Here is a 25738-nt window from a genome sequence, read left to right as displayed (position 1 = left end):
CTCAAGTATATACAAGAGGATAAGACCCCCTATTCAGTTTTGACAGGTAAAGATGATCACTCAACCTTGATCCTTCACCTTCAAGCTGAAAGGAAGGGACATGATTGATAGACATTTCCTAATTCATACGGACTTACAACTTGCCTTTCTCCAGTTGGAATTGAGACCTTCCTCTCGGAACATGGTTCAAGTTCTCCGATCTCTAAAGAGACCTCCTTATGTTCCACTTCAAAAGGGCAAATAATTTTCACCCGATTTAAGAAGACAATGTTCCTACACACTCTGACAGCAACCATACGAGTTAAGGATCTTCATGGTCTCTCTTTCCACATGGCCCATTAATGAGAAGGGCGAAAGGCAATGTTCAGTTTGGTCCCTGAGTATGTTGCCAGACACAGTCTCCAGAGGTGACGGATCCTACACAAGTCTCCTCTTGGTAATGGACGATCCAGATCATCCGTTACTGTACCCAGGGTAAGGTATGAGACTCTACTTTAAGAAAACGGCAACAGCCCACCCGGGTCCAATTTCTTGTCATCAGCACTGGGAGAGACTAGAGGAGGATCACCAAAACATCATCTCAACATTACGGCTCACGATGTCAGGGGCATAGCTATGCCCCTGGTCCTTCTTAGCAGATAACTCTGTGACGCAGGTTTTACAAGAAAGAATGTGAATGCTCCAGGTGACTTTCACAACCTTTCTCCAGCAAGATGTGACCCACAGGAACTCGATACGATCTCTATCGGTCTGGTAGTGGCTGCACAACAGCTGGTCGTATACCTCAAGCTCCTTATTGGACAAGTAGCAGAAGGTTGAGGGCACTGTTACCCGGTTTTAGTCTGCGTGAATGAAAAGATTTGACTGGCTCTTATTCTTTTCTTCATCCTACCCTTTTGTGGGTAAAGCAGCATCCTGGGTTCTGTGCATAAGCTGACCTCAAACCACTGCAGGTAAACCATGCTCCTTTGTATACCTAGTGTTAATTTAATACTGTTGCGTCCCCATACCCTGGCGAGGTGGTAATGGGAAAGTCTTGGTTACATCAGGTTTTTCCTACAATAGACTCGTAATAATTTTACCTAGACAGTCACACTTCTGCATGTCTCAACACACAGCTTGCGCAGGCCGCGGACCCTGTGTAGAAAGGTTTTAGCAAGGGCAGGGACTCCTTATTTTTGAGTACTAACATACTCAAATAAGGAGCCCCCTGGTAAAGCCAAAAGCCAGATTGGCAGGGACGTTCACCCTTCCTAATGGGTGAATCCCCTAATAAATAGCGTGGTTTGTATTCCAGTTACGGAACAAATGACAAATTCGTAGATAATTTGTATTTTTCCTAACTATACAAACCTTAGCTATTTATACAAACTTGCCTGCCAGCCCTATCCCCCTTGAAGTCCTACCTCCAAGCAAAGTGACTAAATCACAGGTGTGGGAACGGGAGTGGTAGCAAGCTACCCCCATTTACCCCCCGCTAACTAGCAGTGTGGGTAGTTAACCCTTGCTAGATTTTAATGGCTCATCATTTCAGCTCTGCCGAAAGTATAGCCCCTAATAAATAGCTAAGGTTTGTATAGTCAGGAAAAATACAAATTATCTATGAATTTGTCATTTTTATTACAGTTACTCCGCTCCCCCTTCTCCTGTGGATGCCGACTGGGGAAGGGAGGGCATAATACTTATTTTCTGGGTCGATCAGTGACGGCCGGTGAAAAGGGTCCTTCTTACACTTTTCTAATATAAATCTTCCAAATATACTAGAGAAAGATAAAAGCATGGAATGCAGAGGTTACAACCCTCGCACGATCACCTTGTGGGTGTCGTGTATTTAACAAGGGCGTGTGTAAACCACTATTCACAGGCTGTCTTCCATTTAGATAATCCCTTCATCAAAGGGGAGGGCTGTGACAGGCCCTAGAGAATACAGTTGGACTACCCCACTGACACCTACTACTCGCGCTCTCCAGGTCATCCTTCTGTTTTGGACTTGCCCGCTAAGTCGTTTTTTATTTTGTTAGGTGTGTTTTGCAAGTGATTGTCGTTAATTCAACATGACTGACGTTGCTACTTCACCTTTACCAATGTTAAGTACCATAGTTTGTTTTGACAGTTTTTTTCAGTACCGGGCATTTGTTCTCTTTCCAGTAATGTGGATTTTAATTTTGGAAGAGGCTTAGCCGTCCTCTGTATCGGCAGCCATTTTGGTTTTGTTCGATTCGGTAGTTTTTCAAGTTAATATTGCCCTTCTGGTACTCTGTCATCTAGGTTATATCACTTACGTTTTATGACCAATATTATTATCATTATTTATTATTGTTTTTTACTATGGTATTTATTTGCTAGCAAGTCCAATTTGGTCGAAGAATATCGATCTAGTCTTTGTTATAGTTATGTTCACGCCTCAGGAAGGTGCTCGTTTTAGACTATATCTTTATGTTTAATTGTTACGTTGTCGTTATTCTTCGTTCTTGGTTATTACAATATTATCATTATTCTTATCATATTATTGTGTGATTTTGGTTTTTTATTATGTAATCTTGAGAGCGTGAGCATAGAGTGCTCGTATTCTGTTTCTACAGATAAAAGTTACCCCTTCTCTCGTTTTCTTTATTAAGCTCGAGTAGAGGAGGTGGATTTCCCGTTTTCCGTTTTATACGATCATGAGTCCTCCCTAGGGAATTTTCTGTTACATAATTTATTTTATTTTTTCTCATTCGACAAAGCTGAGCTATTCTGTTCGTGCCTGGGGAATCTGCTGTCACTGCCGTCCCGCAGAGGACGTCATCATGGGCGTCATCCCTTCTCTTAGAAGTACGCCCGTGACAACATGATCAGCACTTCAGATCATCTTAGAATGCTACCAGGAGGTTCGCCTCCAGGAGTTGGACAACTTTCCCTTCTGAGGGAAAGATTCGTCCCCAGGTGTAAGGTTGTTTCTCCCTTCCGAGGGAAAACTTCCCACATCTAAATCACTTCATCTACTCCGACTGCTGTTGCTGCCTTTGCCTAGACTACTCTCCCCCCGTGCTGAGTCTCTCTTCCTTCAGGGGTGGAGCATAGTTTTAGGCAAGTCTCTCCTGCGAAATGTTCACCTCTCGTTCATGAGATAGGCCACTCATGGAGATTCCTCTTCGGAGGATCGCTATTGCTGAAGGTCAGCTTGCTGATCCACCGGCCCTCATAGGCGTCATCCCTTCTCTCAGAAGTACGTCCATGGCAACACCTGATCAGCACTTAATCTTCGAGGAAAGGTGGTTTCCCCCCTTCCTAGGGAGAACTGCCTGCATCTTAATCACTTCACAGACTCTGACTGCTGTTGCTGTCTTCGCCTAGACGACACTCGCCCCTTGTTGAGTCTCTCTTCCTTCAGGGGCGGAGCATAGTCTCTCCTGTGAAGTGAACACCTCTCTCACGAGAGGGGCCTCTCGTAGTGACTCCTCTTTGGAGGATCGCACTTGCTGAAGATCAGCTTGCTGGTCCACCGGCCCTCATGGGCGTCATCGGTTCTTGATCGTCCTACCAGCAGACCCACCAGCGCAACCTTGCGCTGCAGCTTAGTCCCTGGACTTCGGTCCTGGACTCTCCTATGGACCTTTCACGGTCGCCATCGGTGGATGTTCGCCCTTCCAAAGGGCACATGCCAGTTCCTGACCGTCCTGCCAGCTGTTCGCCCTTCCAAAGGGCACATGCCAGTTCCTGACCGTCCTGCCAGCTGATCTGCCGACCTACCAGCGCAACCTTACGCTGCATTTAGTCCTTGGACTTCAGTCCTGAACTCTTCTGTGGACCTTTTACGGACGCCATCAATGGATGTTCTCCCTTCCAAAGTGCTCATCCCAGTTCCTGGTCGTCCTGCCAGCTGACCCGCCGACCTACCAGCGCCACCTTACGCTGCAGTTAGTCCTTGGACTTCGGTCCTGGGCTCTTCTATGGATCATTCCTGCATGCCAGAGCTCTCCTGCACCTGCGCGCCAGAACTCTCCTGCACCTGCGCACCAGAGCTCTCCTGTACCTGCGCCCCAGTGCTTTCCTACAATCCCACACTCATGCGTGCCAGCATTATCATGAGCGCACCAGTCTTCGGCTCTTCTGCTTTGCCGTCGCAGCCGTCACCTGCAGAGGAGCCGCCGCTGCAGTTATCTTTTGGCCCTCGACCTTCGACTGTTCCTGGACCTGCTGCTAGTCCTCCGACTTCGGTCGTGGATCTCTCTGCAGATCGTTCGCGATCTTCATCGGTGGATGCTCGCCCTTCCATAGGGCCATCCCAATTCCTGAGCTACCTGCCAGCTGACCTGCCGACCTTCCATCGCCATTCCTGTTCCCAGTAAAGCCTCTTGAGGCCCTACCAAAGTTCGCAGCTGCGTGCCAACCTCCTGCAGTGCACTGGCACTCACCAGCAGCCTGTCAGCACCAGCCTGCTCATCAGCGTTCTATAACGCTTCTGCACGCTCCTTTACCTTCTTGCCCTCAATGCCCATCAGTGCGCCAATGATCTCAGGCTTAACCAAGCCCACCGAAACTGCGCACACGCGCAACTTCCGTCTCCTGCTCGCCCACGTGCCATCGCTCTCCCGCGCGCCAGCATTCTCCTGCGCCCCATCGATCTCCTACGCGCCATCACTCCCCGGTGCGCATGTGGCATCATTCACCTACGCGCCCGTGCCATCACTCGCCTGCGCGTATGCGTCATATCTCTCCTGCGCCCAAGATCTCGCCTGCGCGTATGCGTCATATCTCTCCTGCGCCCAAGATCTCGCCTGCACGTTCGCCCACGCATCAGGACTCTCCTGCGCGTGCTCGCCAGCTCTCTCCTACATGCCAGCGCGCTCCTAAGCACCAGCGCTCTCATGCTCGCCAGATCTCTCCCACGTGCACCCGAGACTGGTATACCTAGGCATGATAATATACACCAATCTCCATGAAGCCTTCCCATCAGACGACAGAATAGCAAGGCTAAGGAAGGTCGCAAGACCCTTCCTCAGATGAGAATTCCCAGCCCAGACGTGGTTACGTCTCCTCGGTCACGTTTCATCACTGGGCCGTCTAGTTCCCAATGGTCGCCTCAGGATGAGATCCCTCCAGTGGCGACTCAAGTCCCGGTGTAATCAGACTCTCTATTCCCTGGACATCCGGATCCCCATGGGATCAGTGGAGCTGACGGACCTCGAGGGGTGGAGGGCAGACGAGAATCTTCGAAAGGGAGTGGATCATCTCGTGTTCCCCCGGATTTGATGCTGTTCTCAGACGCTTCAGAAAAAGGGGGGAGGGGCCTACGTGCTGCACCACACGTCCTCAGGCCTCTGGTCAGAGTCAGAAGAGTACCTCCACATAAATCTCTTAGAGATGAAGGCCGTCTTTCTGGCCCTTAACAGTTCCAATAGTTCCGGGCGGGTCATTCAGTGGTGGTGATGAGCGACACCACCACAGTAGTGGCTTACATCAACAAACAAGGAGGTACTTTTTCGCAGCACCTATCCCATCTAGCGGTAGAGATAATGAGATAGGCCGAGATCCACTTGATACCACTATCGGCACGCTTCATTCCCAGCAAAAGGAATGTGCTCGCCGACAACTTGAGCAGAGTATCTCAGATAGTGAGTACCGAGTGGTCTTTGGATCATCTAGTAGACAACAAAGTCCTGACTTTGTGGGGTTCTCCGACAGTGGACCTCTTCGCAACGGCCCTGAACTTCAGGCTTCCGTTGTATTGTTCCCCAATCCCAGACCCCAAGGCTCTCTGGCAAGATGCATTCCAACAACGATGGGACAACATCGACGTTTACGCCTTGCCTCCATTCTGTCTGATGAAGAAAGTACTCAACAAGGCCAGAACATCGGTCAACCTTTCAATTACCCTCATAGCTCCACTGTGGCATCACGCAGAGTGGTTTCCGGACCTTCTGTAATTCCCAACAGAGCCCCCAAGAGAACTCCCTCCACGACATGATCTACTCAAATAACTACATGCCAACATATTCCACAAAGCTGTAGCTTCGCTACGACTTCACACCTGGATACTATCTAAGGTGTGTAGCACTCTCTCAGAGAGGATTTTCGCAACAAGTTGCGACAGGATGTCTGGACACCTGCAAAAGTCATCAGCAGCAGTCTACCAGGCAAAGTGAAAAGTCTTCTGTGGTTGGTGTCGTGGAAGGGGTATCTCTCCTCTTGATGCCACTATTCCAGCAATATCGGAGTTCCTTGTATATTTGCGTGAAGAAATGTGCCTCTCAGTCTCGCCAGTAAAAAGGCTATCGCTCGGCCTTAAGCCTCTCCTTTAGACTAAAAGAAATGGACATTTCTTCATCGCTAGAACTTTCCTTACTCTTACGGAGTTATGAACTTACCTGCCCTCAGTCTGAAGTGAGGCCTCCCCCATGGAATGTAGTTCGAGTTCTCAGGTCTCTTAAGAGACGTGCCTATGAACCATTATGCCAGGCAACATCGCCACCTAACTTGGAAGGCGGTGTTCCTGCTAGCTTTGGCTTCGGCCAAGCGAGTCGGTGAACTTCATGGTCTCTCATACGACATCGCCCATTCAAGGGGACGGGGAGAGGTAACATTCAGATTCGTCCCTGAGTTTATTGCTAAGACTCAGAACCTGGGAGTAGCGGATCCACGATTCGACTCCTTCCGGATTTCGAGTCCTCGTTCTCTAACAGATGACCCTGATCATTTCTTACTATGCCCAGTGAGGAGTTTGAGGCTGTACCTTAATAGAACAGCCGCAGTCCGTCATCGTGTGCCTGCACTCTTCATCAGCACTGGAAGGACCAAGAGGAGGGTCACCAAGAACACCATATCGGCATGGATTCACAAAGTCATAGACCATGCACTGAATCTAGACCCTCCTCCTTCACGTCGCCCCAGAGCTCATGATGTCAGGGGCATAGCTACGTCTCTGGCATTCAAGAGAAACTTCTCAGTGACGCAGGTTCTTCAAGCTGGGGTGTGGAAATGTCAAAACTATGTTCACATCCCATTACCTGCAAGACGTGACCCACAGAAGATTCAATATGTTTTTTATCGGTCCTGTGGTAGTTGCACAACAGCTGGTTCAAGACCTCAAGCTCCTTATTGAACAAAAGGCAGAAGGTTAAGGGCATTGTTACCCGGTTTTAGTCTGCATGAATGAAAAGGTTTGACTGGCTCTTATTCTTTTCTTCATCCTACCCTTTCGTGGGGAAAGCAGCATCCTGGGTTCTCTGCACAAGCTGACCTCAAACCACTGCAGGTAAATCATGCTCCCTTGTGTACTTAGTATTAAAACTAATATTGTTGCAAACCCCATACCCCAGCAAGGTGGCATTGGGAAAGTCTTGATTACAACAGTTTTTCCTTCCTAAGACTAAGGAATAACTTTACCTGGACGGTCACACTTCTATATATCTTAACACAGCTTGCGTAGGCTGCGGAGCTTGTGTAGCAAGGTTTTAGCGAGGTGCAGGGACTCCTTATTGTTGAGTACTGACATACTCGGATAAGGAGCCCTGGGTAAAGCCAAAAGCCAGATTGGCAGGGATGTCCGCCATTCATAGTGGGTGAGTCACCCCTAATAAATAGCGTGGTTTGTATTCCAGTTACGGAACAAATGACAAATTCGCCAGCCCTATCCCCCCTTGGAGTCCTACCTCCAAGCAAAGTGAGCTAAATCACAGGTGTGTGAGTGGGAGCAGTAGCAAGCAAGCCCTCCCCCCCTCCCCGCTAATTAGCGGTGTGGCTAGTTAACCCTCGCTAAATTTTAATGGCTCGTCATTTCAGCTTCGCCGAAAGTAATACCCCTAATAAATAGCTAAGGTTTGTATCGTTATGAAAAATACAAATTACCTACAAATTTGTCATATTTTCATCATTGTATATTGTATGCTAGTACGAATTGAGCTTTCCCCCTGAAAATTTTGTCAACATACCGAACAAGTGTTTGATATTTTTCACATGTCATCAATGGAGGTACGATAGTTCAAGATTACATAACAAAGACCCCTTTTATCTTGGGTCATTTCTTATTGTGATTTTATAGAATTCTTTAGATTTATGTATGCTTGCATTCCCTCTCCCATTTGATGATCTACACAGCACATATTATTTTCAAGATTTGTATCCATTTACTGGCACATAATACCTTCATATTACATAGAAAATTGATATAGCCACATTGTTAAATCATCAGGCGTGAGGTTTGGTTAACTTAGGGAAAATCTGCTTTAATTCTTATGCTTTTGTGTAATCTTTTGCGCAAGTAGATTAAAAACATTTTTTTTTCTTTACAGGTCAACAATACAGAGGGCAGCTACTGAACCTGTCACACTTCCAGGGTATTCAGTCCCAACCAAACTTACAGATTCTTTCATAAAAGAAGTTATTATTCTAGCTGACATGTTCCAAATAAGTGAGATGACTTCGCTGTCTTTGCTAAGAGCAGCAGAAGAAGAAAGGACCATCTATCCTGGAATTCCAAGAGGACTGATTGCTGTATTATTTTATTATGATAGTAGAGTGCATTTGGCAAATGCTTTGAAGACTCTGGTTCAAGCTAGGCAAGGTATTTCATGGGTACTTCTTCCTGATAATGAAGAATTGGCTATCAGTATAACAAGGTATTTAGAACCTATCCTTAATATTAGTATGGTAGATAGAATTATTGAATTGATATCATCCATGGACATAACCAAAGAAATTGAAGTCTTGCAGCAGAACCGGGCTTTGGGGGATTCCAAACATAGGAAATTGGTGTTAGACAAATTTTTATCTGTACGAACCCTTTTATCTGAAACACTTTTTGGGTGGGCTGCTCAGACACCTCTAAAAAAAGATGAGTGTCGACGTTTGCTAGTTTATTTGTCGAAAGTTAAACTCACTGAAACGAGTGATGGTTCTTTAGATCAAGTTAATTTGGCATTGCTTATGGCACTCTTATACAGTTTGGAAGCAGGACATATCCTGAGTACAGAGGATATGACAGAGGCTCTCAGCCAGTTCCCCATTACCAGTGATCGCACATTTGTTCAAGAAATACATAGGGAATTAAAGTCAGATTTAGTGTGGGAGACCCCTGGGTTAAAGGCAGTGGTTCTCTTGGCTTGGACAGTCAGTTTTGCCAATTTAAGACAGATAGCAGTTGCAACTCAGCTAGCTGATATCGATGCTATTCTTGAAGATGATGATGCTATGCTCGATGAAGCTTTGAAAGGGAAAGTTTTTTCATTCATTCAGAATGCCATTTTGTCCAAGAAGAATGTTCCTCTAGAAACGTTTTATTGTCAACGTCTCCATGCCATACTGTCCGATTTTATCATTAGTTTTCCCGAACGTGTTAAAGCAATGAAAAACAGAGCTGATGAAAATTCAAGATTAATCACAGCAAATCTAAAGGAAAGTTTGCAGCCTCCCACAAATCTTGATCAACCATTTGAGGAGTTGCTCACTTGCCTAGCAGCATTATATCAAGATGGGCAGTGTGGTGAGTTAGTAGAGGAATACTGGTGTCCAAGTGAGATATTGCCAACAGCTTCCCTTCAGTATCGTAGTCAAGGTACGCGCCAGATGGCTCTCTTCAAATTTGTAAGGCTTCCTGGGGAATATTTACCCCCTTCATTGTTTGTTCCTTATGTTAATTTGTTAACTAGTTTAGCCACCACTCAGCGTTCAGCACAGTATGTTTATAATTTTCTTCGAATGAACAGCCAACCCCTCTCTCAAGGTAGTAATCTAGCATGGGAACACTTCATGACTGCTTTGACACAGTATTATAATAACTTGAAAATTGAGGAACCCAATGCAATGGATACCATGTACAGAGTTCGAGGAACTCCACGCTGTATCAAACCTCAAGAAATACAAGGGTTATTGACTGTGTTGCAGTTACTTGCGACAGTAGCAGAGAAAGATGAATTGTCTCGAGTTGCCTTATGCGACAATGCTTCATGGACACCATTATATGTATGTACAGGGTTACTGACATGTGCTGTACCTTTATCACTGAAGATAGAATTAGTTAGTACATTAGCTGCATTTAGTAAAACTCCAGTCTTAGCTCAAAAAGTGTGGGAATTGATTGAAGGAGCCAGGCTGATTCCCCTGCAAGATGGTGTTGCGGGCTATCAGCCTCGTGGCCTATTAGTAGACATAGAAGAACTAGAGTGCAGTAAGGAAGAGTTTCCCTTGACTAGGTCACTTCTCAAGTTATTCAGTACTTTGGTATGCGCTGGTATTCCACCCATGCTAGGCGCTGCCACTAGGGCACCAGGATTCAGACCTTATTTAAATTTGATTAGAGACTGCATATTTTTGCGCCATGATTCTCGCTCATATCGCGATGCTGGTGAACGTTGGGCAGTTGCAAGAGGGTGCCTGGAACTTCTTCACCAGTTGTTAACGGAGCAGTCTGCTGTTTCTGAAGATCATCGTAATGCTAACCCCCCAGGTAATTCTATTTTGTTGGATCTTGTTCAGGAATCTCAGTTACAAAGACAAGTGCTCTCTGTTTTACATGATGGTGTTCAAATTTTGCAGCAGTATAGAGAGGTCCCAGGTCAGGATGACTTACATGCCAGCTTATTGTTAGTTCTCCAGCTTTTAGTAGCAGCTCAAAGTCAACAACATACAGTGCTTAGTGGTTCATCAAATCCAGAGGTTATTTTAGGTGTTGAGAGACTCCTCATGGGTGTTAATCCACATACTGGTGTGAGTGACCATCTTTTAAATATTATCCATGTTGTGGCTCACCATCAAACGTTGCCTCAGCATGCTACAGTAGCATGTCAGTTGTTAGCTACTTCAGCTGCCAGTGCAAGCACTCAAACTCATTTGCTTTCCTTGATTACGTCCACATCAACAACAGCCACAACTGTTCGTCACAGTTTTGTTGAAGTCATAGACCAGACTGCTCTTGATATACCAGAACACCTTGAAGCTGCAGAAGCCGCTTTGAATTTGCTTCTCAAATTTTTGCCCCTACCTTCACCTAATGTTGCTCACTTTCTTTTAGGATATTTATCAGATGGAATGACTAGTTTACGATCAGATCTACTCGATGCCGGAGCTCGTGGATACCCTCGTACTGCATTGCATGCCACACTAGCTGCCCTACCTTCATGTCCCCCAAGTTTGGCTGAAGTAGCTTATCGTTTGATTTATTCTTTGTGTAGTGACAGCCTTACTTCAGCAGCAACTCTTAGATATCTACGGTCTTCCCACGACCTCCTTTATCGCACAGTCGCAATGGGTTTGTCTCAGGCTGATTCAAGACTCCATTTGTTATCACAAGGTTGGGTTCTAAGGTGTGTAGCACTTGAATTACGCTACCATGATACACATCAGCAGCGCTCACAGCTAGCTCGTCTCATTCACTTACTAGTAGCAGGAGCAGAGTTACCACAGCAAGAACCATTAGATGTGTCACAAGGATGGGTTGGTGGTATGAGTGGTGGTCGAGGTCCCCTCCTGACTTTATTAGATGCAGTTGATTTAAGTGTAGATTCTCCACCTCCACTTCAATGTGAATACTTCACTCGGGCACCTGAACTAATTAAGTCTTGTGAAGGTCCTACTCCTCAAGGTCCTATGATCAATTTAAGGATGCTACATCAGCAGCTGACTGCTCTCTTACAGGAAGGAGGTTCAAATGTGTCAGTCACCCAGCATGATCCCCTGCAAGCTGAGTTGGAATTGGTTATGGGTCATGCTTTGATGATCAATCAAACTCGAGCATTTTTATTTGCCATCAGACATTTTCTGGAAGGTTGGAGACAAGTTGTAGAAGTTGTGGTTGCTGTAACCCCTCAAGATCTTATAGAAACTGCCACTCACCACACCTTCCTTCATACTCTTACACATGACTTGTCTCGCCGATTGTTGGATGACTCTGCTTTGCCGTCTCTCACAACACAGTTGGTCTCTACGTTACTGATGCTAGTAACAACTTTACGAACTTTATATGCAAGAACTACACAGCATCATCCACAGTATGTTTCCATGTTAGATAGTGGGAATGCAAATATTCAACCAGAATTTCCATCATCGCTACAGTTAGTTTTGAGGGGGTTAGTAGAATGTGTAGCCAGATTCAGACAGTGTAGTCAAGGGGTACGTACCTTTACTTATGGAGCACTTCTTAATTATTTACAAATTAGAGCTGATCCCTATGAAAAATCTGAAAGTGAAGACAGCACATGGTCTCTCTTGATAGCTCCTCGTGAAACACAGGAGGAGCAGTTTCACCGCGAAAATTATGAAGTTGTGCGAGAAGAGTTACCCCAGTTAGTTGATGTACTAGCAATCGAGGCAGGTGGGGGTCATCATGTGTGTCAGGTTTTAGCACTTACTTGCCTTAGTGCTCTAATTGCCTTGGAACATCGAGCTACTCCTCTAACAACAGAATCATTGTTATTATCTCATCTTATTGATCAAGGGCATTTGAGACGGTTATTAGATGCTTTGAGGACAGACGATCGTCAGTTGCTTTCTCTTTTATCTGATGAAGTGGAGGATTTACGACCACTCTATGTTTATGAAGCCAGAATGTCTCTTTTGGCTCGTCTAGCCTTGTCTCCATATGGTGCACAACAGTTGTTACAAGCTGGCCTTACCACACGACTTTCAGAAATGGTATCTTTAGATTATCGGCCAATTCAACCTGTTCATGGATCTAGCGGAGATGACTTTTTACCCAGTTCAGTACAACGTTACAGGTCAATATTGATGGCAGCCTTACGCGTATATATATCTATCTTAACATCATTAGGAAGGGACAATTATTCTGCAACTGCTCATGTTTTAAGGTTTCTTGCATCCCACGCAGAAGCTTTGGCTGCTGGATTAGGAGCTCCTGCATCCCCAACCTTGAATGCACTAGAAGAAGTAGCACTTTTATCAGCAACAGTTGCAGGGGCTGCTCCACCAGGTCCCATCACAACTACCGATCCTGCTCAATTAGAGGCATGTGCCCAAGCTACTCGACTTCAGCAACTTCTCATGGCTTTGCTTCCTCACGTATTGCCTCGAAGTCGCCTTGCTAATGCCCTTAACTCCTTGCCTGAAAATGAGGAGGGTCTTAATATAAAGGAAACTGCACGTACTGCAGCTCTAACGACACTTTGTTCAGTGTTGAATTATGCGACTGCACGTTTGATCCACGGAGGAACTGCTGCTCGTGATATCACGTTGGTATTTAGAGCATCAATGGACAATGGAGTAGCAGTAGGGGCTGTAGGGCGTCCTTTATCTTTAGCAACTTTGATAGATTGTGTAGACCAAGTTAGTCAACAGTTTGCTGTTGCCCGGAAAGCTCGGGAAAATGCCACCCTTCAACTAGAAGCTTTGGAAGGTAATCAGCCTGTTGAACACCTGAAACAGTTTGTCAGTAGTGCTATTGCAGATGCAGCTTCTCCTGCAGCAGTTCGTAGATTAGCTGAGGAACATTTAAGTGAAGTGGTTTTCCAACATAGAAGACAAGAGCAACTAGCAATACATGCTGCTGAGTCAGCAGCATTACTGTTGTGGAGGCACTTGGAATATTACATACTTCACGCACCATCTGCTCCTGGAACTGGCCAAGATGACCTTCCTGCTCGTGAAGTGGGCCTCTCTCGTACGTTAACCCCAAATGAAGTTGAAAACTTGAAAAAACAAGCTGCTACAGCTTTGCAGGATGTCTTGCCTAACCTTCAGAAAGTGCAAGATGAGAATTCTACCAAAGGACATGTTGCTTTCTTAGATGCTGCCATTACAAGGATCCGAAGACTTCTCGTTCCATAGCCTAGTTTTATTTAGTATGTTAGTTTTTAAAGGAGTTGCTATTTTTATGGACCATTAGAATTTGCTTATCTTAAATTTACATAAGTATTGGTTTTGATATATGAGGGGGGAATATAATAGAAATTTGAGTTTATTTTTTTGTAAATAGCCTAAGTTCATATACAATGTGTTATATATAGCCACTATTTCATGTACCCTGTGTTTAGAAGTTATCTTAAGTGTTCTTTAATTGTAATGAATATTTTCTGTTTAAACAGCACACAACTATTCCACTCTGTATGTAATTCAGCCTTGCTCTCATCTTGTTTTGTCTTTCCCCTTTTATTCATTTGCAATCATGAATTTCATTATAGGGAGTTAATCTTCATAAGATTTTACTAACCGTAACTGTTGTGTTAAGATCAGTTTGTTTATACTGGTGTTTGTTAAAGTTTAAGATACTGTGTTTTTAATTTAGTTGTGTTTGAAGGAAGATATTTCTGGTGAAGTTTGAAAGGTATACGCCATATTGTTCTGAGGTTAGTTGTTACAAATGATATGTGTAATGCTTCTCTAAGTGAATTTTGAGTACTGTATGCTTGTAACAAGAAATGCTTGACCTTTGAATTCCCACCTGCATATGGGCTGTCTTTGAATGTGTGAATTGAGTGTTTGTTGAAGTTTATGGTCTATTATAGTCATATACAAATTGTTAATAAATAATTATTGATCTGTCGTAAAATTTGACTAAGAAAAATAGAGTGTGAGTTTAGATTTTAAGCAAAATCAATCTAGAGCTCGGTATGGTAGTGTGGAAGTATTTTTGCATTTCCAGTTTGACTTGAAGAGTTCACTTGACCAATTAACTTGAAAATGTCTGTGTATGGTCAGTTATTTATGGCAATCAAGGGATGGATCTGTCAAGAACAATCTGGTGCAGTTGTGGCGTTAGTAAATGCTTGTAGTCTGTATGAGTTTTGTGTGTATATTGTACTGTAGTGTTGGTTACTTTTGTAAAAATTATAAGACAGTTCTGAAGTGAGTGTTTTATGTTTTCCTTTATATGTCTCTTGAGGATAAGACTAGGTCATCGTAACATTTGACAGTAGTGTTTATTTCATCCTTAACTAGATGTACTTTAAACCAGACTTGAATGTCATAATATATTTACACAATTTACAAATCCTTTTTTATTTTCTGTGCTATTCTAGCTGCAGTGTTGTTTGACTAAATGTAGCTATTTGAAGTTTACATTATATACTTTTATAGCTACTAAAAATGTTTTAATGCGATGCTACTCATACCTCAACATGTATTTGTTAAACTTTCACAATTTGTTCCTTTGTGTATACAAACTTTTCGTTCATTAAAAGATTGTCTTCAGCAGAACTAGAACAACCATTCAAATCTTTAACGAAGTAGTTAACAAGTGATGAGCTCAGGTGATTACTCCGCCAGTTGCCTGTCAAAAACTCTGGTTTTTTCGTCGACGTACTATCCAATGATGTTTAATCTTTTCATCATACGTTTAATTTGAATGGTTGTCATCGTCTCCATGTTAATAATGGAACAAAGCAGGATTGCAAGTGTATATAGGACACTGCATCAGTTTATGACTAAACCAACCATAGATAATCTCACTACATTAGAGGCATAATTGTTTACAGTTATCCCCTTTTTACTAACTGTAGAGTGAAGCCTTCCATGGGTGATCATTTGTGTTAAGGAGAGAGAAGATTAAGCCTCCTGCATTATTCTTGCTCACCTTATTGATTATTTCTTATCTGAAGCTTCTGGTTTATACGTCTTTGGCTTAATCCTGGGGCGTGTGCTTAAGGAACAGGAAGAACTATGATATACATCTGGGAGTTTTTCATGATTGTGTAGTGTGAGGTGATCATTGCATACCAGCGCCAACAATGGTTGAATGGTCCAGCAGATAGGCCCTCTATGCCTTTGAGGTTGCAGGTAGCTGAGGCTACTTAGGAACAGTGTCTCTAGTGCCAGTACTAGTGGTGACACCAGTAATTCAGAGTGATCCCAGTGCCAGCAGTATCAGTGTACCTCATTTGAAAACCCTGCAGGGCTCCTCCCTTGTGGAAATAGTGTCAAGCATACATACATACATATACCAAGGCACTTCCCCCAATTTTGGGGTGTAGCCGACATCAAACAAATGAAACAAAAAAGGGGACCTCTCCTCTCTACGTTCCTCCCAGCCTGACAAGGGACTCAACCGAGTTCGTCTGGTACTGTTAGGGTGCCACAGCCCACCCTCCCCCGTTATCCACCACAGATGAAGCTTCATGACGCTGAATCCCCTACTGCTGCTACCTCCGCGGTCATCCAAGGCACCAGAGGAAGCAGCAGGGCCAAGCAGAAAAGGTTAAAAAGTTGTGAAGCCAATAAACCTGTACGTATGTCCTAGTCCCTGTCCCCTAACCTGGGCTCATGGATCTCCATCTCTATGCCTGTTATTCCAGTCCCTGTGTCTGTGTTATGAGTACCAGTGAGCATGCCTGCCACTTCCCCTCTGACAGTGTTCCAAAAGTTGTGGTTCCTATCAAAGCAACCCATGTGGTTTCCCCCTTTAGGGAGCTTCGTTGGTGATATAGTCTCAGATCTATTAATTAATAACTCTTCTTAAATATCCTTAGAAGAAGGTTGGTTAGCAGAAGTGATTCGTTAAGTGTGAGTCGGGATGAAATGCAAAATGACTCTCATCTGCTGCTTCTTTCCTTCCCGGCAGTTGGGGATGATGTGGTTGTAGCGTTATATGCTGGATGGTACCTGAACGCTGATAAGATACACTTCTGAGCACCACTCTTTTTAGACTAGATCTGTAAGAAGTACAGTAAGTTATCCTAGCCAAGATTCTTGGCCAGGATGTGTTGTACTATGCTACCGATATTTGTAAGTTTTATTTCAAAAGCCGGTCTTCTAAAAGCTATTTAACTTCTATAGGAAAATCTTTGCTTCTATGGTTTTAAATTAAATTTCCCTTTATTCTTAATTTATAACTAACGAAACTGACGTCAATGACCTTCGATGTCAGTCTCATACACCTCCACACCTCTTTCCTGGGTACCCAATCATAAGCCTTCCCCAAATCAATAAAAAACAGATGTAGGCCCCTCTCTTTCTGTATATTTTTCCATTGTTTGCCTTGTTCAAAAATTGCATCTACTGTGCCCCTTCCTGGCATACCCCCAAATTGTTCTTCACTTTCTGCTGTTTCATTTCTTATTCCTTCATTCATAGATCTTCCTAGTAAGAGATATTAATTTTTTCCCTCTGTAGTTTGAGTAGTCCTGTATGTCCCCTTTCTTTTGAATAAAAGGACCTTGAGACTATTTCTCTGGCTGTCCTGCATTTTTTCTTGATGGTAGATCTTTTTAAAGAGGTCCCAGACCATATTAACACCCTCTCTTTCCAGACTTTTCCACACCTCAATTGGTGTGCCATCAGGTCCGACAGCCGTTTCATGTTTCATTTTGTCAAGTGCATATTTTTAGTTCTCTGGAGATATCTAAGACTGCTCTTGGGGTTTTCCCTTGTCTGTTATTCTTCTGAAATTTTCTTCATTTAATAGATTCTCAAAATGTGTTTCCATCTTGCTCTTAAGCTCAATTCCTTTGAGAACACATTTCCATTTCCGTCTTTGATCTGCTTGTTATGTCTCAGCTCTTTAGTTGCCCTATTTCTCCTTTTTGATATTTTGTAGATAATCTGACATGGTGTTTTTAAATTCTCAAACAACTAATTCTTTCCTTCTGCTTTTGTTCTACCCACAATATGTATTACTTCTTTATTTGAATTCTTCCAAGCTATTTTATTTTTGTCAGAACCATTTCTTCCTTACACTATCTTTGCTTCTCGTTTTGTTTTTATTTTATGTTGCATATGTGAGTTCCTTCACTAGCTCTTTGTTATAGGGTGTTCTTCTACCTGATGTTTTCCCAAATAATTCTTTATCTGTTCTCCATAACATAGTGTTATTTTGTACCCTCCAGATGTTCACATCGTCTGGTAATCTTATGCTGTGCAGGTCTGCTTCCTTAGGTCTTTCTCTCGTTGCTTGATCTTTTAGTTCCACCACTTTATCTGGGGCTGCACCCTTATTTTCCTTTATTCCACCCCCTGTATCCAATAATCTGATACAACTAACCTATGTTGATGGCTGAAAGTTTCACCTTTTGAGATTTTGCAATTATTTGCTTCCGCCAAATGGTTACTTCTACACGGCAGAAGATCTATTTCTGTCTCCCTTCACTACTCTATGTTGTATAATCATGGTGTTGTTTATTGCCATATAAAATGTTTTTTTAAATATTTTATTTTAATTGTTCATTACTACTTAAATTGTTTATTTCCTTATTTCCTTTCCCCACTGGGCTATTTTTCCCTGTAGGAGCCCTTGGGATTATGGCATCTTGCTTTTCCAACTATGGTTGTAGCTTGGCTAGTAATGTTAATAATAATAATAATAATAATAACAACAACAAATGGGGAGGAGGGTGGCTTGAATATCAAACCCATAGGTCATCATTACCAGCTATTTTGTTCCACACTGCATCTCCATTTCGGGTTAGAAAGATTCCTTCATTGGCCAAGTACCTGGTTCATATCAATTACAGAACTGGCCAGGCCCTATAAGCCTACTCATCCATATGAAGGCCAGATAGAGGGTTGCTTGAATCATATCCCTAGCTTTTGTATGAGACTAGGTAATCTACTTATTTCAGGGAAGAAAAAGAACCAATCGATGGAAGACGGGGGAGGGTGGGGTGTGGCACCCTAGCAGTACCAGCTAAACTCGGCTGAGTCCCTCGTCAGGCTGGGAGGAGCGTAGAGAGGATAGGTCCCCTTTTTTTAATTTTTCATTTTTATAATATTGGCTACCCCCCTAAATTGGGGGAAGTGCCTTGGTATATAGATAGAGACCTTTTACCAAGAAGCAAGTCTCCCAATTTTAAAGAACGAAAGGTTTGTACACAAGAACAAATTAAAAATCTTAAGTTATTTGTATTTTTCCTAGCTGTACAAACCTAAGTTCTTTAAAGTTAATCTTCCCATTTCAACCACCTCTCTCAGTCCTGAGCCAAAGGTAAAAAATGAATGAAGAGTAATTGGAAAGTGGTTGTGGATACTCATCACCTTATCAATGAATTCAACATCCATTTCAGCTCTATTGAAGACATTTCCTGTTTCAAGAGACTTGGGTTTATACCGTTAGAAACCCTGAAGGGCGGTACAGTAGTCCCATCATTGCACCTCACGCCCTGTGCACTGCAGACATTACCTTATGGTCTTTGCATTGTACCTTCGGTCCATAGCTGCACTTACCTTATATCCGTTCTTGCTTCCTTTCTTCCATCTTGCTGTTCAACCTCTTCTGATATGTTAAAACTATGGTTTTAAGCAAGGTGCGCTTGGTCAGTGGATGGTCGCAGTCTAACAGTGCCAGACTATATAGCCCAAGTCCATAAATTATTAAAAGTAGCTGTTGAGAAATACTGCGTAGTAACCATAGCAATTCGCCTTTGCCTCTTAATTTTTTAAAGCTATGCATGGTATGTGATTTGACATTGGAAACAAGCTAGTTATTTATTTAGATTGTGTATTTATCAGAATGTCATATGATCACACAGAGTGCAATTGCTTTTTTGTTGAGCTGGTTGACACATCTTTACATAATTTATCTTTTTTTCATTGCTTTAAATATATCTTATTTTCTTGAATACTGCATGTGTCAATTATGTTTTATTCAGTTTCTTTTTTCGATTGTAAGCATCTTTTCAGTTGTGACCCTTAAACACTTGTAGTACTGTATTCTGCTTTTCTAAATAGGGCTGCAGCTTTTCATGTACAGTACCATTATGATGACAAGTAAATCAATCAGGAACAGTCAAACTTTTGTTAACAACACTATATGCCACCAGAAACTTATTAGCACAAAAGAGTATTAGGAAACCATAATCTACCCTCAACTTATATTTTAAATGGGTAAAGTGATCCGACTCCATCCCTTTCCATCATCTTCTTCACCCAAGGAGTTAAGTACTGCGCTGTAATTGTTCGGTGGCCCCTTTCCTTTTGGTAAGGATTGAAGAGAGACTTTAGCTATGGTAAGCAGCTCTTCTAGGAGAAGGACACTCCAAAATCAAACCATTGTTCTCTAGTTTTGGGTAGTGCCATAGCCTCTGTACCATGGTCTTCCACTGTCTTGGGTTAGAGTTCTCTTGCTTGAGGGTACACTCGGGCACACTTTTCTATCTTATTATTTTTTTTCTTCCTCTTGTTTTTTTTAAATGGTGTGTTGGGCAGGCTTAATAGAAGGGCCATGGATGCCTGGTGGTTTATCAAGAGGTCGTCTTTTCCTTTTCTGATTCTTTTTCTTCTTAAAACCATCCTTACTGTCCTCCCTTCAGGTGAAGTGACTATCCTGGAGAGTATTTAGCCTTGCATGGTGTATTGGCTCCTCCATGTTGACCAGTTTTTCTGACTTTTTACTATAGTCTGTGGGTTTTCATCAATCACTTTATTTATAATTCTGTATATATTGTTTTTGTTATAATTCTTGTTAATCTAGTTTTCAAGTATGTGTTTTTTTTTTATTTCTATTAATTCTTAAACTGTCTGGAGACATTGAGCGAAATCCGGGACCAGTACGTCCTAGATTTCGTCAATGTCGTCTTCTGTATTGCAATATTTGTGGTCTTAATGCAAATATGCAAGAAAGACCTTATAGTTGCATACAGACAGTACGATATTCTTTTGTGTTCAGAAACTTTGGTTTCTAATATGAGGCACTCATCTGAGCTCCTTATAACTGGTTTTAAGAAGCCAATAATGTTGAAACGTGATGCCATACCTAGGGCCAGGGGAATGGCGGTGTATATTAGGACTGAGTCCCCTGCTTCTCATAAGTCTTGCTATCAATGTGGATGTCATGAGATTCAGGTAATGAAAGTTTGTGGCAGGCATAACAACTTTTATTTGTGTTTGATCTACGGAAATCCAGACATGGATGATTCTATCTTTGATTGTCTTCTTACCATTATGGCTAAGATACAAGATGATAAAAAGGCTTCTTTTGTCTTTGTTGGTGATTTTATTGCTCACCATAGGGAGTGGTTAAGTTTTATCTCTCCTACCGATCGCCATGGCTTAAGAGCTTTTGACTTTGCCTCTGAATCAGGCTGTGAGCAAATCATAAATGAAGCCACTCACGGGTCTAGTAATTGCTTGGACCTCGTATACACTGACTCCCCTGGCGGTAAAACTAGTAAGGTTGGTTCTCCAGTCGGGACATCTGATCATGCCTTGATTTCATTAGTAGTGAAGACTGAGCAGCCTGTCCCTGATGTATCATACTCTTGTAAAATTTATATGAAATCCCAAGCAGACTGGAATGGGATTTTGCATGATCTTTTGTTCTTGAATTGGTCACAATTATATAGTAGTGTAGATCCTGTTGTCCCTTTGAATGTGAATCTAGTCAACATAATCGATAGGCTGAAACTGAAAAGGAATACAATTTAACCATGAAAGAAACCCTTTCTGGTATAACTGAGGAACATAAATGGTGGTCTACTCTTAAATCTGCACTCTTTGGTGTTGATGCAACAGTTCCTCCTTTACTTGAACCAGATGGCTCAGTCACTCACTGTCCAAAGGAAAAGGCAACCCTGTTGGCTGATGTTTTTGTCAGTAAACAGAGTAATGAAAAACTTAAACTTCCTCATTCCTGTTTTCCTGAGGCTAAACTAATTAGTTTAGCTTTTCGATCTCGTGAGATTAAAGCTCTGTTGATGGACCTTGATGCTTATGGAGGTGTAGACCCAAATGGTATTTTTCCTTTGTTTTTTATAAAGACAGTAGATTTCTTAGCTCCAAAGTTATCTGTTATTTTGCGCAAGTTAGCAAGAAGAGGAGCTTTTAGCACTTGTTGGAGAATTGGTAATGTTACTACTCTATGTAAATGTGTTTGTGGTAGCTCAAGTCCCACTGATTACCACCCAATTTCCATAACTCCAATATTATCTAAAGTTTTTGAACGTTTTCTGGCAAAACGTCTTAAATAGGTTTGTTGAAGGTAATCATCTATTCCCTAGTTTGCAATTTGGTTTTCGTAAAGGCCTTGGAGCATGTGATGCCCTTCTTACAATTTCCAATGCTGTACAGAAATCCCTTGATTGTGGTCAGGAAGTTCGTATGATTGGCCTTGATTTTAGTGCTACCTTTGACCGTGTTAATCATGAGGCCCTTGTTTTCAAACTGAAACAGTTGGGAGTGGGTGGGTCGTTTCTTAGCATTATTATTGATTTTTTAAGTAATAGATCTCAAAGAGTTGTTGTTGATGGGCACCAAGTGAGTATAGGAATGTGATATCCGGTGTTCCACAGGGTAGTGTTCTTGGCCCATTGCTTTTCGTACTATGTACACATGACATGTGGTTTGGCCTAGAAAACAAGCTTGTTGCATATGCAGATGATGCTACTCTCTTTGCATCAATTCCATCCCCTGAATGTAGATCTGGGGTTGGGGAATCCCTTAATAGAGATTTAGCTCAAATTAGTGCATGGTGCAAATTATGGAGTATGAAGTTGAATCCTAAGAAAACTCAAAGTAGGATTGAAGTAGGTCAAGGACGGTGGCTCCTCAACATCCGGATCTCAGTATTGATAATGTTTCTTTAAATTTGTATGACACTTTTAAAACTTTAGGTGTGATTCTCTACAGCAAATTTACTTTTGAGAAACACATCAGGTCTGTGTCTTCTTCAATTGCACAAAAAATTTGTTGGACAGACGATCTATTAAATTTCTTATTCCTGATCTAGATGTTAATCTTTGGCACCGTCGTTCAATTAGTTCATTATGCATGTTGCATAAGATTTTTCATGACTCTGACCATCCTTTACATTCAGATCTCCCTGGACAATTCTATCCTGTTCGTAATAATAGACAGGCAGTAATTCTAATAGCGAGGCCTTCTCCATCGTGAGGCTCAATACTACATAGTATTCTAGAAGTTTTATTCCAGCTGTTACCAAGTTGTGAAATGATCTTCCTAATCGGGTAGTAGAATTAGTAGAACTTCAAAAGTTCAAAGTTGGAGCAAATGTTTTTATGTTGAACAGTCTTTTTATAGTGTTTTTGACGTTGTTAATAGTTTATATGACATATCTATTTTCATGTTGTTACTGCATATTCCAATTCATCCAGCAAGCAGTAAGTTTCTCCGGGTGAAATGGGGTGCCTAGATTATGCAATTCAAGGCCCTGTGCTTCGGACTTTCTACAGCTCCCCAGGTATTCACAAGAATCTTTACGACGATCTCCATTTGGGCCTCATGAACGGGGTATTCGTCTAATTCGGTACCTGGACGACTGGTTACTCCATTCTTCCTCAAAGGAAGTCTTGAATCAACAAGGTGCTGACCTTCTTCATCTATGCAAAAATCTGGGCATTACCGTCAATCTGGAGAAATCTCATCTAATTCCAACCAATAAAACGACGTACTTGGGGATAGTTCTAGATTCATTGCAGGTCAAGGCATTTCCATCAGTAGACAGGCTGAACAACCTGGACCAAGTACTCCATCCCTTCCTAGAAGGCCAGCCCAGAAGAGCGAAGGATTGGCAGAGGCTAATAGGACATCTGGTGTCCTTAGAAAAGTTGGTTCCACACGGAAGGCAGAACCTCAGGAGCATACAATGGAGCTTAAAAGATCAGTGGGATCAGAGAAGTTCTTCCAGAAACCAAACAAGCTCTAGAGTGGTGGCAGAACCGTCCAAACACTCTAAAAGGGATGCCTCTGTCCTCCGGCCCTCCAGAACTTCTACTCTTCACGGACGCATCAAAGGAAGGTTGGGGTGCTCATCTTCGGGGGAAAACAGCGAGAGGCAAATGGACAGAAGAAGAAAAGTATCTTCACATCAATATCCTGGAGATGAGAGCGGTTCAGGAAGCCTGCCTACACTTTACTCAAGTTCTGAAAGGAAATTCAGTGGCTATGATGTCAGACAACGCAACAGTAGTGGCGTACATAAAGAAGGAAGGAGGGTTGAAGTCGAAGGAGTTGTGTGATCTCGCCCTGCAAGTCCTGAAGTGGGCGGAAAACGAGGAAGTCAGACTGTCGGTGAGATTCATTCCGGGGAAGAAAAATGTTCTAGCGGACGGCCTCAGCAGAGTAGGCCAGGTAGTAGGGACAGAATGGTCCCTTCATCCAGAGGTAGCAAGTTACATCATTCAGATGTGGGGCTCTCCGGTAATGGATCTCTTCGCGACAAGGTTGAACGCGCAACTCCCCGTATTCTGTTCTCCTGTCCCAGACCCAAAGGCAGTCTTGGAGGACGCCTTTCAACACAAGTGGGACAATCTTGACGTGCACGCTTTTCCTCCCTTTGCCCTGATAAGACAGGTCCTCAACAGAGTAAGGACAGCCAACATCCTAAAGATGACTTTGGTAGTGCCTTGGTGGCCGGAGAGAGAGTGGTTCGCAGACCTAAAAGGCCTCGCCATTCTCCCTCCGTGGCCTCTTCCAGACAGACCGGACCTCTTGAGGCAGCCACACTTCCAGAGGTTTCACGAAAAGCCTCAATCCCTTCGTCTTCATGCCTGGAGGTTATCCAGTGTCTGCTGAAAAGACAGCTGTGAGAATGTCTCGTTACTTGAGAAAGTCTTCCACAGCAGTCTATCAAGCAAAATGGACAACGTTTGTTAAATGGTGTGCTTCAAAGAAGGTAGAGCCTTTAGAAGCATCAGTACCCGGTATTGCAGATTTTCTCGGTCACCTCAGGGATGTGCGGGGCATGTCGATTCCAGCAGTTAAGGGGGTTCGAGCCGCCCTTGGACAAGTCTTTCTTTTGAAGGGAATAGATTTGGGTTCTTCCAGACATATTTCCATGCTCATCAAGAGTTTTGAGGAATCATGTCCTCCCTCTTCCCCTAGGGTTCCAAATTGGGATCTGGCTAGAGTTCTAGACATGCTTAGTAAGCCACCCTTCGAACCTTTAAAAGATATTGTGGACAGAAATCTTACATTTAAAGCTGTCTTCTTATTAGTGTTGGCTTCAGCTAAGAGAGTGGATGAACTTCATGGAATGTCGTATGAAGTAGAACACCCAAGGGGATGGAAGGATATTTCCTTTAAGTTTGTTCCATCGTTCGTCGCCAAGACCCAGAATCCATCCGTTTGGGATCCTAGGTTTGAGGGTTTTTCTATCCCAGCAATTCCAAACTCAGGAAATCAAGAAGACTTAAAGTTGTGCCCTGTTAGGGTTATTAGGAAATATCTTAAGAGGACGGGTAAGACTAAAAAGAAAATTTTAAAGAACACTATTTCTTTTTGGCTCAGGCAAGTTATAATTCAAGCTTATTCTAGTGCTGGACTTTCAGTTCCAGGAAAGCCCAGAGCTCATGATGTTAGAGGTTTAAGCACCTCTTTAGCCTTTGAAAAGAACATGTCTGTCGCTCAGGTACTTAGAGCGGGAACTTGGTCTAATCAGTCGACATTCACCGCTCACTACCTCAAGGATTGTACGAGGAAATCATTCGATGGTTTTTCGATCGGGCCAGTCATCTCAGCGCTCCAACCGATTTAACGGCTCAAGCCCCAGGTTCAATCGCGGATTTCAAACTCTAGACACAAGCATTCTTATCTATTATTTCCCCTTATCTTTTTCTCGTACTGTCCATCGTCTGTGGACCGGCACATCAAGTTATGTTCAAAATTCATCAAGCACATCAAGGAATTTTGTAGGGTGAGTACTATATGTACCATTAATGAGCTCTTTGTGTAGTTTATCCTACTTTCCATGTGTTGGGGTCCTTGTCAGGGAGGCACTCCCACCTCCTAAAGTGTAAGTCTCCTAAGAAAGTGTTTCGAGGTAAGTCTCTGTGTTGGAACAAATCACAAATTATTAGTAATTTGTATTTTTCCTAACATACTTACCGAGAAACACTTTCGAGTTATGACCCCCCCATCCTTCTCC

At 42.9% G+C, this 25738-nt stretch overlaps 1 protein-coding gene across 1 annotated transcript in view; it reads left to right on the top strand.

The window, feature by feature from the left end:
- Nup205 (nuclear pore complex protein Nup205) overlaps positions 1-14775 on the top strand; it is a 39043-nt gene extending 24268 nt beyond the window's left edge. Inside the window, exon 3 of the mRNA XM_068372874.1 lies at positions 8274-14775. Coding sequence (XP_068228975.1) covers positions 8274-13758 — 5485 coding nt within the window. The 3' untranslated portion in view covers positions 13759-14775. The remainder of the gene's footprint in view (positions 1-8273) is intronic.
- Positions 14776-25738: the final 10963 nt, after the last annotated feature.

Source organism: Palaemon carinicauda, chromosome 4, assembly GCF_036898095.1.
Source record: "Palaemon carinicauda isolate YSFRI2023 chromosome 4, ASM3689809v2, whole genome shotgun sequence".
NCBI classification, from domain to species: Eukaryota; Metazoa; Arthropoda; class Malacostraca; order Decapoda; family Palaemonidae; genus Palaemon; species Palaemon carinicauda.
This window is presented reverse-complemented; position numbering and strand designations above follow the sequence as displayed.